Genomic DNA, 15514 nt, shown 5'->3' with positions numbered 1-15514 from the left:
CTCAAACCTCTATGAGGTCCAGCCACTAAAGGCAGACAGAGCACCTTAAGCAGTTACAACTACATCTATTCATGCTTGGCAGGTAGGTCCCTATGCAGCAATTGCTTATCTGTTATCAGGTTCCCCTGTTTGGGCTTCAGTATACTTCTGACATCAGTCTCCTTAATGCCAGATTTACTATTTTCCCCCAAGGAAGAGGATTCTTAAACTGAAAGCCTTTTGGAGGCTTTGTTTTGTTTTTTGTTTTCTAACTAGAGAATGTGCCTTGAGAATCTGTTTCTGAAAGAAGTTCAACAGAGATTATTCAAAAGTTAATGACTACAGCATACTTTGTGCCAGTTATTTCTCTTTTGGCACAAGCTGTCCCGATGCAACACAGTCCTTTCCTGGACAGGGCAGGTGCAAGGATATTTCGCGCCCTAGGCGAAACTTCCAACTTGCGCCCCCTTCTGGCCTGGGGAGCCAGGGCTGCCCTAACTATTTTGGAGCCCTACGCAGCCCCCAGGCCTCCGTGGGGGGGGGCTGTGTGGGGCCCCAGACTTTCGCGGGAGGACTGGGGGGGGGAGGGGGCCAGGCCTCCGTGGGGGACGGGGGGGCTGGCCACTTCCTGCGGGAAGTGGAGTGACCCGGCCCCAGCCTGCTCCACTCCCCGCCGCGCCACCGGCGAGTGCGGGGGCAGGGGAGCGGTTCCCCCCTGCCCCCAAGCCTGGGAGCCAGGGGAGCGGAGCAGGCCGGGGCCGGGTCACTCCACTTCCTGCAGGAAGTAGGCAGATCCCCATCCCCCACGGAGGCCTGCGCCAGCCCCCTGCTTAGGCCTGGGGCCCCAGCCTGCTCTGCTCTCCTGGCTCCCAGGCTTGGGGGAAACCGCTCCCCCAGCACTCACCGCCAGCACGGCTGGGAGCCAGGGGAGCGAAGCAGGCTGGGGCCGGATCACTCCACTTACCATGCGGTGAGTGCAGGGTCCGGCCTGGCTGCAATCTTCAGGGGAGTGGGGGCGGGGCGGGGCACCCCCCCTGCGGCAGCTTCCCACCCCCTCTCCGCCCGGGGAGCCCCCCCACGGCAGCTCCCTGCTCCACCCTATGGCGCCCCCTCTGCCCGGGCAGCCTTCCCCGCCCCAGCTCACCTCCGCTCCGCCTTCTACCCTGAGCACGCCGGCGCCGCTCCACTTCTCCGGCCTTCCAGGCTTGCGGCGCCAATCAGCTGTTTGGTGCGGCAAGCCTGGGAGGGGAGGAGAATAGGGTTACCATACGTCCGGATTTTCCCGGACATGTCCGGCTTTTGGGGGCTCAAATCCCCGTCCGGGGGGAAATCCCCAAAAGCCGGGCATGTCCGGGAAAATCGGGAGGTCAGCCGGGCCGGCGGGGAGCCGGGTCAGCCGGGCCGGCGGGGACCCCGGCCGGCGAGGAGCCGGGTCAGCCGGGCCGGCGGGGACCCCGGCCGGCGGGGAGCCGGGTCAGCCGGGCCGGCGGGGACCCCGGCCGGCGGGGAGCCGGGTCAGCCGGGCCGGCGGGGACCCCGGCCGGCGGGGAGCCGGGTCAGCCGGGCCGGCGGGGACCCCGGCCGGCGGGGAGCCGGGTCAGCCGGGCCGGCGGGGAGCCGGGTCAGCCGGGCCGGCGGGGACCCCGGCCGGCGGGGAGCCGGGTCAGCCGGGCCGGCGGGGACCCCGGCCGGCGGGGAGCCGGGTCAGCCGGGCCGGCGGGGAGCCCGGGGAGCCGGGCCCGCGGGGAGCCGGGTCAGCCGGGCCGGCGGGGACCCCGGCCGGCGGGGAGCCGGGTCAGCCGGGCCGGCGGGGACCCCGGCCGGCGGGGAGCCGGGTCAGCCGGGCCGGCGGGGAGCCGGGTCAGCCGGGCCGGCGGGGAGCCGGGTCAGCCGGGCCCGCGGGGAGCCGGGCCGGCGGGGAGCCGGGTCAGCCGGGCCGGCGGGGACCCCGGCCGGCGGGGAGCCGGGTCAGCCGGGCCGGCGGGGACCCCGGCCGGCGGGGAGCCGGGCCGGCGGGGAGCCGGGTCAGCCGGGCCGGCGGGGAGCCCGGCCGCCGGGGAGCCGGGTCAGCCAGGCCGGCGGGGACCCCGGCCGGCGGGGAGCCGGGTCAGCCAGGCCGGCGGGGACCCCGGCCGGCGGGGAGCCGGGTCAGCCAGGCCGGCGGGGACCCCGGCCGGCGGGGAGCCGGGTCAGCCGGGCCCGCGGGGAGCCGGGTCAGCCGGGCCGGCGGGGACCCCGGCCGGCGGGGAGCCGGGCCAGGCGGGCCGGCGGGGAGCCGGGCCCTCGGGGAGCCGGGTCAGCCGGGCCGGCGGGGCCGGGAGCCGGGGGGTGCGCCGGGCCGCCGGGGGCCGGCAGTGCTGGGCGGCCGGGGGTGGTCGGCCGGGGCCGGCACCCCAGGGCCCGAGCTGACCCAGGCTGGAAACGCCGGGGGGCCAGCCTGGGCCGCGCCTCCTCCCCCCACCCCCCCCTTACCTGCTTCAGGCTTCCCGCGAATCAAATATTCGCGGGAAGCAGGGGAGGGGGCGGAGACTTTGGGGAGGGGGCGGGGTTGGGCAGGGGTGTGGGCGGGGCTGGGGGCGGGGCCGTGGGCCGTGGAGTGTCCTCCATTTGGAGGCACAAAATATGGTAACCCTAGAGGAGAATTAGAGCAGGGGCGGCGTGCTTAGGGGAGAAGGTGGAGTGGAGGTGACCTGCACATCGCCCCCTTCCCCCCGCATTACTTGCTGCAGGCGGGGCAGCCCTCCCCGCGTTCCTCTGCCCCAGCTCACCTCCACTCCACCGCCTCCCCTGAGTGTGCTTTTTGGCGTCCCCAACCACTTGGTGCCCTAGGCGGCTGCCTAGTTCGCCTAGTGGTTGCACCGGCCCTGTTCCTGGAGATTCATAATGGTGGTGATGGTAGGGTTGCTGGTTTAACTTCACCTGTACAATAGATCAGTGAATCAAATCCACCTCAGATCAGTAGTGAGTAGTTACCAGTGGTAGTTACCAACTGATGGCTCTCCAGGAGCATGAATAAAAATTAGAATAAAAATAAAATAAAATAAAACAAAAAACATATTTCTAAAATTTAAATCGGAGTTTTCTTTTTGAAAACAAAATATGTTTAAAATTAAATTTGAATTTATGATAGGCTATGTTAAGGCCTGTAACAAGGCCAGCTGCCTCCTGAGTGCCTCCTCATGGCTGGAGGTCATTCTGCAACACCCCACCACCGTTTCTCCTCTCTTTGAGGCCCCTTAAGAGCAGCACATGGGTTTCTCTGAGTTACCACCAACCATGCCCGCTTTAATTGAAACAGTTCACAACAATCAGAGTCCCCAAATGACATTCATCAACCGAACAGAAAAGTTTATACTTAGCTGTGGCATGTTCTATCACCACCAGAGCTCTTCTTCTGTCCCAATCTGTTCTCCCCTCCCTGCTCAGCCTTCCGGTTCTGGCCTCCAAGCCCAGACCCAATCAGGGTTTCCCACAGAAGGCTCCCAACTCCCCTGATGTCAGGCATTTCCTGCAGACCCTTTCACTTCCTGCAGTTTCCTGATCCCCCCACCCCCAACAGCTTTTTGTGGGGAAACCACGTGATTTCTCAGCTGTGGCTCATTCAGTAATCAGAGTGTGCTCACCCCAGGCCCTCCAGCCCATAACAGTCAAGCCACACCTTTCAAGGCTGAAACATACTAGAATCTACTAAAATAATTTTAAAAAGATATATGCTGAACCAATGAGCCCTCCTTATATACCGTGAGGACCGAGTCCAAGATTTTGTTTTATATACAGAATTAATTTAGAGGGCAAGACATCTTTAACAAACTTTTGAATGCCAGTTGTATAAATATGGCACAACATGCCATGTACTGCATTAAGTTTTTATATTATTTTCAGTCTTTAGAACGGAGTGAACTCTGGTAATTTACTTATTTCCAGTTGTTAGTAGTTTCAATCTGTTGTGCACAAAAGATCTGCAGAAACACTTTTAGTTTCACTTTTTTTCTTATGTAATCTACACACTTAAAATAGTTTTATTTAACTAATTAAAACAATTTTTAAATGCTGACTGATTTGTGCATTTTTTAATTCAATTCCAATTTCCATCCAAAAGCAGCTTGATAGAAATCATGGGTAAAAAGTTACCTGATAAATAAGAAACACATTTTCTAACAATGAAAAAAATGGAGTAATTAAGAATCGAAATATAGAAAGAATATTCAGATTCTTAATTTCTGAAGGATGGCTTACATAGATGGTTAAATCAACGTGCAGGCACCTTACAAATTTTTGCCCTGCCAGAATCCGGCAAAGTCTCTCCACTCCACTCACCATTCTCACAGGAGGGGAGAGGATGCAAAGAGCCCATTAGCTCAGCGAGGCTCCACTCCCTCCTCCCCTCCTGTGAGCAACACAGACAGAACTGTGCCCGTGCTCCTTGCCCTCCCCCTGCCACCTCCAGCCTGGGAAGAGGTAGAGGGGGGTGAAGCGCCACTGGAGCTGCGCCCCTCACCCTGGAAAGGGGAGAGGGAACCCCTCTGCTGTTGGCCTACATCTGGAAGAAGTAGGGTCAAGAACCCTAGGTGGGACTGAAGTGAGGCTGGGATGAACTGATGGGGAATGTGGGCTGGGTGCGGACTGAACTTTTGGAGGGGGCTGGGGCACAGGATTAATTGCTGGGCAGGTGAAGAGTCAAAATCCATGTGCTGCTTATATAACATCCTGGTATATGGATTGTGTCAGCTCTTTTACAGGCCCCAAAAGTCCAGAGTTTGGTCAAGAGACCAGAGGTCTAGCAAATCGTGATTAGCTAAGAGAAAGCAGAATAAACAAAAGATAACCTTGCTTTTGCTAAGATAAGCCTGGTCAGCAAAATTGCCAGATGTTGGAGCAATAATTGTGTCTTATTCAAAGTTGCAAAAACAGAACAAAGAAGCCCTGTTTCTGTTGTGTTTGTTTCTTCTGTAGGGAAATGTTCTTCCCACACGCCAACCTTGAGTTTATGAAAGGTTCAAGCATGTCAGCATAAGATATGGCCTTCTCCCACCTCCCTTTCCCAGGGACCAATGCCTGCCTTAAAATGAGCAACTTGAAAGACAATCTTTATTGCCATATACTTTCACTGTTTCTTAGCTTTAACCCCTAGGTATGTACCAGTTGGACAATCAGAGGAGCCACTTCATTCCTATGAACCCCAAATCAGAATTCAATATATATATATTATACTAATACATTTTATTAAAATACTAATTAAATGTTAACCTGAAACCATGGGCGGAGACATTACGTAACCTTTGACTATTGGCTACTGTGCTATCTTGTCTTGCTGCTAGACCTATCCAGGGTTTTGGGACTACCTACCCCGTCACTTTCCCCTGCCGCTCTGGGATACCCCAACAAACCTGGATTTTCCACATTGCTGTTGCTCTCCTGGCTAGAGCTGGATAGTGTTTTTTTTTCCCCATGCAAAACCTTTTTTTAGATGGACTGAAACAATTAATCAATTTGGGTTGATTTTGGCAAACCTTTCAATTTCAACCTTTCAATTTCTCCGTTTCAGAATTTCTCTTACTTTTAAAGCATTTAAAAGTTTTTTTAAAAACTCTTGAAAAATTGAAACATTTTGTTTCAGATACACCTGAAACTATTTTTTGTAGCTTTTGGACCTGCACCCAAACTGAATATTCAGTTCTTCACACAGCCCTGTCTCCTGCCTCCCACACTGCTTCTGCTACTTTCCTTCCCACCCCCACTTTCCAGAAGCCCCACAGCACAGCTAACACTACTCACATGCTCTCCCCTTTAAGGTATAACCTCAACAGCTACTAGTTCTCTGGAGTACCTATCAGTGCTGAAAGGAAAAAGAAAATAGGAATGAAGAGGTAGTGCTATGCAGGACAGAGATGTTATACCATGAAAAACTGAGTGAACAGAGGGAACAATTCCATGGGAGAGAAGCCATATAAAATTATGAATGAATGCACTGAAAGAATGGCTGCAAACCTTTCCTTGTATGATGCAGACAGACAAACAGAGAGCTACTAGCTGATACTAGCAGAGGCATGAGTAATCCTACATTCGTAATTCTTCTTTTAAAAATAACTCTAAGTACAAGTAGAGAGCAGTATGGGTATAGTGTATTATTAAACCAAGAACAGTCCACAAATACTCTTACTTTTGTGTTGTGCAATGTTTATCTTTGGACAGGGCGGGGGGGATTTGACTAACTTAATTACACCATATGTCACTGTGAGGATTGTTGTCATGGCTTTCTTTGTTGTTTGTAAGATTATTTTCCACATGGAGCCAAAACAACTGACTGTGGCAAAATGCATTTCTGGAATTGCAGAATATTCATCTGTCCACAACCAAAATACTCTCCCCTTTACAAGAAAGCCACACCAGACTATACAACGGCAATTCTAAAACAAGACTCCAGGGTCAGGACTCTAGTGGCAATGAGACATTCTGACCGGGATATTCTGCCACCTTGGAAAATACAGTAGAACTTCAAAGTTATGAACACCTCAGGAATGGATGTTGTTTGTAACTCTGAAATATTCATAACTCCGAACAAAACATTATCATTGTATTTCAAAAGTTTACAACTGAACATTGACTTAATACAGTGGGTTCTCCTTTCAGGTGAATTTTCAGTGTCAGATCAGACATGCTGGGTCATTCTTTAACTAGAAACCCAGGCTAAACCTTCCAGTCTGGGCAATTACTACGTACCAGCAGTGGTGTCACATCAGACAGTTCTGCACAGATTTCACAATCCATTTCTGCCTAAAATAGAGTTACCATACGTCCGAATTTTCCCGGACATGTCCAGCTTTTTGGTGCTCAAATCCCTGTCCGGGAGGAATTTACAAAAAGCAGGACATGTCCGGGAAAATAGGGAGATATGGAAAGGGAACCGCCTCCTCCCCGGGCTCCAACTTTCTGGGGCCAGGCAGCGGTTGTTCGTTCTCCCCACCCGGGCAGCTGGACTTGGGAGCAGTCGCTGCTGCAGCTCCCACTGCTGCGGGGGTAAGCGGCCAAGCATGTGGCGCTCGGCAGCTGCGGCTCTGGCGCCCGGGACGTGAACCCCCTGTGCCCGGGCCTGCTGCGGGGACCCAGCTGGTGCAATCCTGCGGGCGGCCCCGGAGTGGGGGCAGCAGGCCCCAGCCCCCCTCCTGTCCCGCTCGGGTCCCACAGGGGAACAAACGGGGCTGACGATGCCTCCGCCCCGGGGCCGCCCGCGGGATAGCACCAGCTGGGCAGCAGCCCAGACGCGACTGGCCAGGGGCTGGGCACAGCGTGCGCGCTGCTGGGTCCCTGCAGCAGGCCCGGGCTCGGGGGGTTCAGGCTCGGGCACCAGAGCCACAGCCGCCGAGCGCCACGTGCTTGGCCGCTTTCTCCCCCCGCGGCAGTGGGAGCTGCAGCAGCGGCTGCTCCCGAGTCTGGCTGCTACTGCGCCCGAGTTCTGCCTGCGCTCGGGGCCAGGCCGGACTCACTCACCCCAGCCTCGCGCTCCCCCTGCGTCTCCCGGGCCTCCCTCTGCCACTGTTTTTTTTTTGGGGGGGGGGGGCGGCTCTGGTCACCCTGGGGGTGGAGTTGGGGCGGGGCCAGGGCAGAGAAGGGACGGAGTTGGGGCGGGGGCAAAGTGTCCTCTGGAGTGTCCTTTTTTTACAGGATTGAAATGTGGTTAGGGTGACCAGACGTTCCGATAAAATCGGGACCGTCCCGATATTTAGGTATTTGTCCCGCGTCCCGATTGATCTTCGGTCGGGACGCTGCACTCCGCTTTTTTTTTTTTTTTTCCTCTGCCGGCCGGCAGCACTCAGCTGTTCTCGGCTTTTTTTTTTTCTTCTCCTCTGACTGCAGGCAGCACTCAGCTGTTCTCTGTTGGTTTTTTCCCCCTGGCTCCTAAAAACCAGAGGCTGAAGGTATGCATACCTAAGGAAGGGTAAGCATAATCTCCTCTGACTGCCCGCAGCCCTGGGCTGTTCTCAGCTCCCGCCCCCGACTGCCGGCAGCACTGGGTCACAGTAGGGAATTGGGAGAGGGAGCTGTTTGTGTCCTTACACCGGCAGCACTCGGTTTTTTGCTTTTTTTTGCTCCGCCAGTGACCCCCCCCCCCTTGTGTCCCGATATTTTCTTCCTGTCATCTGGTCACCCTAAATGTGGTAACCCTAGCCTAAAACACTAAATCCTCACCACTTTTAATCACAGTGCTGCAAAACAGCTTTGAGACAACAGAGGAGTAATTCTGAAAATAAGTACTAGACATTTACATGAGTAAGAAGTTAATCAAGACAGTGTGTTCCATTCAGTGAGGTTTAAATGGTGAACTAGACATGCAAAATAAAAGTAATCACATCACTACCTGCTACTTTAGAACCAAGCCTGGCTATACAATAATCTCAATAGGGTTGGTGGAAAATTTTCCAGCAAAACTGTTCTGTGATGGAAAATTGAGTTTTCAATTAAATGAATTTTTTTGCAAAAAAGTGTCTGCTTTCTGCTGAAAATGTTGGGGATTTTTTTAGTAGAAAAATTGGATGTCTAAAATCTGAAAAAAATCAGTTCTGAAATGCCAGTGTGATACATTATGTGAGTTGCAGTTTGGTTCCCTCCTGCTTCTGTTCTCTTGGATGGGCCAGGCTCCCGAACTGGCCTTCATTTCCCAGGATGCATTGGAGCCATGCAACTGCATGAAGCACTGCCTCCCTTTACTAAGAGGAGAGACTGTGGTGCCTAATGGGAAATGTAGTCCAGTCAGGGAACCAAGCCTGTAGAGAGAACGGGAGCATGAAACACCTGAACTACAATTTCTATGAGACTTGAGGTTGGCAAATTAAATATTTTGTTCTTTGGCCAGAACATTTCAGTTTTCACTGAAAACTCTAAATTTTCCATTGAAAGAACCCTCCATTTTCTGACCATCTGTATGTCTCAGTAACTTGCTCTTGATTTTTGTCTGTACATGAGAGAGAATATGTATGAGCACTGAATATCGTTCAAAAGCTGCAGTTCTCAAATTGTGGAGCCTTGGCTGGTGGACCACAGCATTCAACTTTTTGATAAATACACACCTGTAGTATTAGAAGAGGAATGATCTGCAGAATAAGAGAGCTGGAAAACCTCAGGCTATGTTACTTATGACAATTTGAAACATCTTGCTCAATTTCTCTCTCTGTGAGTAGCACAGATAGGATAAAAATTACAAGGGCTATAAAGTTTCATGTCATTTCAGGACATAAACTGATCAGCAGCTTGAGTCAAGAGGATTTCTCCCCGCCTTCCCAATGTTACAGTATGGATTTTTAGCACCTCTCTCTGGAGAATCCAGCACTGACCACTCTCAGTGACAGGATAGTACAAAAGATGATGAAAAATTGTCAATGGAACAGTTTTCTGACGGAAAAGGTCAAATCATATAGCTAGTAAATGCAGCTCAGAAATTTAGAGAGAAGATAATGGGAAGTGATCACTTCCCTACGCTTACTGAGTGCCAAGGCTGAGAAAATATTGAAATTACCAAAGAGTCCTAGCTGGAATTTTCTAAAAGCTGACCAGGACCTTTCCTAGAGTAAATGTGATAAATATTTATGTAGTAACTGTACAGGTGACAACCTAGGATAATTCTATAACAATGTAATAAAAGGAATTACAGCAGCAGCTGATCCGTCCATCTACAAAACATCAAATTGCCCTAGACCTGGGGTAGTCAATAGTCAGACTGGGGGCCAAATCCGGACCACCAGACACTTTTGAATGGACCACGGAATCTTTTTATTTCCTTTTTATCAGTGTTGTTATTTCTATATTATTTTCTCTGGCGTCTGGACCAAGAAATTTGGATGTTGACAAAAAATAATTGATTACCCCTGCCCTAGAAATCTGGTGCCCTGGTGGAATGAGGATTGCAAATTATCAGTCAAGTAAATACATAAGGCATCAAGCAAAACACACAATGAATAGTGAAGACGTAATGAATACAAAAGATGTAAGGTGGTGGCACAAAGGATTATCAAAAAGACAAAAAAAAGAAAGTTGGAGAAATTTCTGTGGGAAATGGAATAAAGATTTAACGCTTTCAGAAATTCTATGAATGAATGGGATTTGAAGTAAAAGTAAATGTATACTTGGTCTTATTGTAAACAACGAAACTGAGGTCTCCAGCCTAGGAAAGGCAGACATTTTAGCCAAAAAATTCCAAAAGGTCAGTAGTGATATGAATCAAAGCAATAAGTTTCATAAGAAAAAAAGGAGGAAAACTGTGAACAATTAAATGGCTGGAGAGAATATACTGATGATGTGTTAAACAAAAATTTTAGTATGCAGTATTGCAGCAATTAGAAAAAGGAAAAAAATACAGTTCCCAGTAGAGATAAGATAAAGTAATGAAATGCTCCAATACTTGTCAGAAGGGAGTCTAAAGATTCTATTGCATTCTATAATAATATATGGAAAAAGAATTGCTGCCAATAGAATGGAAACAAGCATTGGTAATACCAATTAGGAAACCAGGTGAGCTACATACAACACCTGAAGCCTATAGCCTATTGCCATCATGTGTGGGGAAAATCATGGAAAAAAAATATACATGTAAGACGAGTGGTATACTTGGAGAAAAATGATATTATAACTGAGGTACAAAGAGGTTTCAGTAAAGGAAGATGTGCAGTTGACCATATAGTAAGATTAGAAATGAAGGACAAAAATAAGCATAAGGACTAAGAACTTTAGGATAACAGTCTTCTCGGACACTGAAAAAGCATATGACCTGCTATGGCTAAAAGGCCTCCTATAAACTAGCCAAAATTGAAATAAAAAGAGAAAAAAAATTGGAGGATACAGGCCTTTTTAAGTGACAGAACTATACAAGTCAAAGTGGGGACAGCTTTATAAAAAATCTACAAGCTTCCAAATGGAACTCTACAAGAAACTATTATTAGCTCTATTTTGTATTCCATTATGATAAATGACCTCCCAGAAAGAGTGCAGACGGAAATAGGTGTTTCCCTTTTTGCACATGTCTATGTTTTATGCTTAGATCCTATAACACAAAGTAGCCAAGGAAAAGGCAAATGAGGATTGGTGGGTAATGACTGATTTATCAGGGGTCGATTTATCGTGTCTAGTGTAGACGCAATAAAATCTATCTGGAGTCAACGGGGAGCGTGATCGGGGAACTCCAGCTTGTGAGAGGCAGAAGCGGAGTCGACAGGGGAGCGGCAGCAGTTGACTCACTGCCGTCCTCAAGGCCAGGTAAGTTGACCTAAGATACGCCGACTTCAGCTATGCTATTTGCGTAGCTGAAGTTGCATATCTTAGGTCGACCTCTCTCTCTCTCCCCCCCCCGCTAGTGTAGACCTGGGCTCAGAAACTTGGAACTGTTCCGGGCCCAAGCTCTGTGATTGGCATGTTGTGCAATGAGACCCACCACTACAGATACCTACTGGAGACGCACCTATAAATCTAAGGATGGAACTATTAGCTCTAAGCTTTTGGGCAAAGGTAAAAGGGAACCATGAAAACAGAAGTGCACAACAGATTTATGAGAATTGCTGGGAGCTTAGTAGACAAAATTATATGGATTGCCACCGATTTCTTCAGACTAGCAGGAGATATGTAAAAAAAATAAAAATTGAGAGAACTAAAAATTTTTAGTCATGGGAAATCAAATTACAGCTGGAAAGTTATCCCCCCATTAGTGGTTTTGGAATTGTATGAAAAAACTGAGGGAAGAAAAACCCTCATACATTATGGGCAATGAAATTTCTGAATTTATGAAACATGTGGCCAGATTTGCCAAGTCCATACAGATGGATCAAAAGATAATAGAACAGAGAGTGGGAACAGCCTTCTATGTTCCCAGTCTTGGAATCCAGAAATCTAAAAGGTTATCAAATTATGTGACCGTTTTGATGGCTGAACTAATGGGAATAATGTTGGCACTAATCTGCATAAGAGGTGTGCAACCAGCTGCAGGTTTAATTTTATCTTATTCCTTGACAGGCATTATGACAATCAGAACAGGGACTTTGGAAAGCAGACGTGACATAATAAGTGAAATAATGTTCCTAACATCAGAAATGATGCAAAGAGGTATCTGTGTAACAGTTGCATGGCACATATTGGAATATCTGGATTTGAGAGGGCTGACAGAGCAGCAAAACAAGCTTGAAAAATGAGGAGGTAGATATTAAGATACCATTAAGTAGACAAGAATGTACAAGAACAGTCATGAAGGAGCTTGCAAAGGAATGGCAAGAGCTATGGACTAAGGAAACAAAAGGATGAAGAATGATGTATGCTCAAAAATCAAAGATAATACTATACTCCACATTCATCATAGAAAAAAGTGAAGTAGTTATTTTGAGAGTGTTAGCAGGTCTTTGTGCCTTAAATGATACATTAAACTTATTAAAAAGACATAAAGATGGGTTAGGTAAAGCATGCAAAACCAGTGAAACGGTTGATAATCCTCTATGGCATTGTGGACAATAGTCTATGGAAAGAAAGGTTCTTTATAAAAAAAAAGAGCTGGCTCGGAATCAAATCTTTTTCTCTAAAGAGACTAGGGAAAATGTCAGGTAAATGGAACAACAAACAGAAAAGCAGCCTTGCTGTGTTTCCTTAAGGCTATTAGGCTGAGTGAAAGGATATTTTTTTTTTAAATGGCTAAAAATGAATAAAGAAAAGTGGCAATCATAACCTCAAATGATGAGGCTGCTGCATCAAAACACAAGACAAAGACAAAGTTAGGGGCTGGCTGTGGAGGAGAACAGTTGAGCTGGGTTGTGGCTGGAGAGCTGAGCCCCAGGAGTGGCACTAACTCCTGTGTGGAGCCTCTGGAATGAGGGAGGCAGTCCTGGGGCTGGTGCTCTATAATAGAAACTGGGAGCTGAAGAGGAGCCCAAGAGGGATGGAAAGCCTGGAGAGGGATGAAAGATACTATTGTAGTATTTAATTTTGTTTGTAGTTCCGAGCTCTACTAAAAGGCCCAGGGCTAAGTTCTGGGATCTGCTGTTCTGCAGAAGAAGAGTGTGATTCTGTTAAGTTCTGTTTGATTTTAGAAGAACTTCGCTGCACACCCAAGGGGAGCTGGGTTAAGGGACTTTGAAGTGGTCAGCCAGGTTACAGCAGGACTTAGATACCCTGGAAGGGGACTGAACTTTAAGTGTGGCCTGTGCAGATGGTCTGCGGAACCAGGTTGGCTGACAAACGGAGCACTAGAACGGCAAGAGTTCCTACAATGCTGCCTGCATCCTAACCCAAGGGGGAGCTCTGGTGGAGAGTGTGCCTCATGACAATGCTGTTTCATTGAAGCTGAAACATTTTGCAGAGACACATCTGGTTCAATGAAGTTTTGTTGGGAAGATATTTTGAGAGACATGCACACAACCTCTTTGGCACTCTGCAGCCTGGAAGCTAGGGCACTGGCCTGGGATGTGTAGATCCCGCTTTAAGTCCCGGCTCTGCCTGGTTCAGAGTGAACTGCAATGGAAAATTCTCATCTGAATGAGACAGAGTAACTTGAACTTGGTTCTCCTGTATCCCAGGTCAGTGCCCTGTCCTCCAGGACAAATGGAAAGACACTTGGGGAGCTCAGGTTTCAATCCTAGATAGATAAATAGGTAGACACACACACACACACACACACACACACACACACACTTCTGTTTTCACAAAAAAACATTTGAAATGCTTTGTCCGTGTGAAACAAAAACAAATTTTAAAACCTTGCAAGTTGCTGTGAAACAGAATTGTCCTCCAGTCAGCTCTACCTGAGGGTACTGATGAGACACTAGCTTTTTCTGGCCTAACCTGTGGTCTCTTAGCTCCTTGTTTCTCTTCCAAGCAAGTGGGATCAAAGTGACATATGTACAATTTGTTCTCTGTTCCAGCAGGGTCTGGCAATATAAACTGCCCACGCAGGATGTTGTGTCTTTCCTTACTAACCTGCTCTGGCCAGCACTTGTAGAAGCATTAACAGATTACAAAGGCAGCCAAGAGAACATCAGTGTCTGCAACACCAAGTTCAGAGGTAACAGTTTTTGGTGGGAGTAAACGAAGAAGAAATGAGGGGAAAGGCTGGAGTGAAATCTGAAGGGGAGGGCTCCTTACAAAACTGTGTTCACTTTGAAATATGATTATAGTCTGAACATAAAAGATTACTGTGGGTGGTTCCATAGTTCTTCTTGACATTATATGAGCTCAAACTTGCTCTCTTATCTAAACAGAGCAATGATTCCCCCACCACCCACCCTCCCAAATGGCCTGTGCTGCAAACAGCCTGAGATTTCAAAAAAATCTCCCAGTGCCATTTCTGCCTGTCCCACCATCAGTAGCAATACAGATTCTGCAATCAGGACTTAGCTGACGCGTCTCTTGATGATAGAAGAGGCTAAACAGAATCCTGCTCATGCGCCCTCTGCAGTATTGGCTCTGCAGGGCTCATGGCAGTGCAAACTGGCTTTGTGCCAATTGAGTTAGTAGATGTGACTTCATGACACTCAGGGAGCTGGCCTGGGGAGTGACAATGTGCTGTTATTAACTATTTTTCTGATTACATCTGCATTTTTATCAATTTGGGGTAAGCAAAAAGCAACCAATACAATGCAGACCTATTGTATACCATCTTGTATGACTGACCTCCAACTCAAATGGGAATTAATTTAAGAAAATTGTCTACCAAATAATTCTCAGGGGAAAAAATCATATACAAGAGAAAGAGTCTCTCAGCAGTTATCGGTAAATAGATAAAAACAAGTAGAAAACCAAATGCTGGAAAGTGAAAAAGAGTGATTAGAGTGAGCGAGTTTTGGAGATTATTTTGCAGCATAAACTAAACAGTGAGGCCTTCAACGAATCTGATGTTTATTAAAAGGATGGGAAACACATGTTTCCTCACTTTGTCCCTCACAGCAACGAATACTACAGGATGATTTACAATGACTTTAGACAAAGTACTGTAGTGCAGAGGACTTTACTCTAACTTTTCCGAACTAACAAAAGTACAACTCAACGTGTTATATAAAATTGTTTGTATATAAAGAAAAGTGAGAAATTAATAGACTGGCCTAGACTGGACTGAGTAAGTTAAAAGAACTGAGGTAAAGGGTCCATCCAGACTTCTGGTAACGTCACATACTGGCATAACATTGAGCTGACAGATTTTAGAAATGGGGGGAAATGTATACATTTGAAACCATCAAAATGTACTTTGATTGGTTAATGTTATTGGGATGAAGTTGCCGACAAACACTGGAGTATGTGACTCTATGCTTCTCTGTCTTCCACTCTTTTACCCCAAACTCCAACAGTGAGCTTCTGGCACACACAAGCCTTTTCTGGGCTAGCAGCATAAAAAGTATTCTGTGTTATTTCTGTCAGGACACAACATAACAACACAGTGGTGCAAACATGGTGAGTGTGTAAAGGGAGGTCTGTCAAACCAAATTTTCACAGAGTTGAGCAAACATTTGGGTGAAGAGAGTGATATTCACCTCAGGAGAGCACTAAGCTCCAGCTGATGATAACTATTTCAGAAGCC

At 48.4% G+C, this 15514-nt stretch overlaps 2 protein-coding genes across 4 annotated transcripts in view; one reads left to right on the top strand and one right to left on the bottom strand.

The window, feature by feature from the left end:
* Positions 1 to 15514, top strand: part of BTLA (B and T lymphocyte associated) — a 177276-nt gene that overhangs the window by 93992 nt on the left and 67770 nt on the right. The gene's annotated exons all lie outside the window — the stretch shown is intronic.
* LOC101937388 (OX-2 membrane glycoprotein) overlaps positions 1 to 15514 on the bottom strand; it is a 51512-nt gene that overhangs the window by 4338 nt on the left and 31660 nt on the right. The window contains exon 7 of one of the 3 annotated variants that reach the window (XM_065588840.1): positions 2748 to 5815. The exons of the other annotated variants lie outside the window; for them this stretch is intronic. Within the exon in view, the coding sequence (XP_065444912.1) occupies positions 5790 to 5815 (26 nt within the window). The 3' untranslated portion in view covers positions 2748 to 5789. The remainder of the gene's footprint in view (positions 1 to 2747; positions 5816 to 15514) is intronic. 3 annotated transcript variants of the gene reach the window in all.

The sequence above is a fragment of the Chrysemys picta genome, chromosome 1 (genome assembly GCF_011386835.1).
Source record: "Chrysemys picta bellii isolate R12L10 chromosome 1, ASM1138683v2, whole genome shotgun sequence".
NCBI classification, from domain to species: Eukaryota; Metazoa; Chordata; order Testudines; family Emydidae; genus Chrysemys; species Chrysemys picta.
Note: the sequence above shows the minus strand (reverse complement) of the source record. Positions and strands in the feature narration are given on the sequence as shown.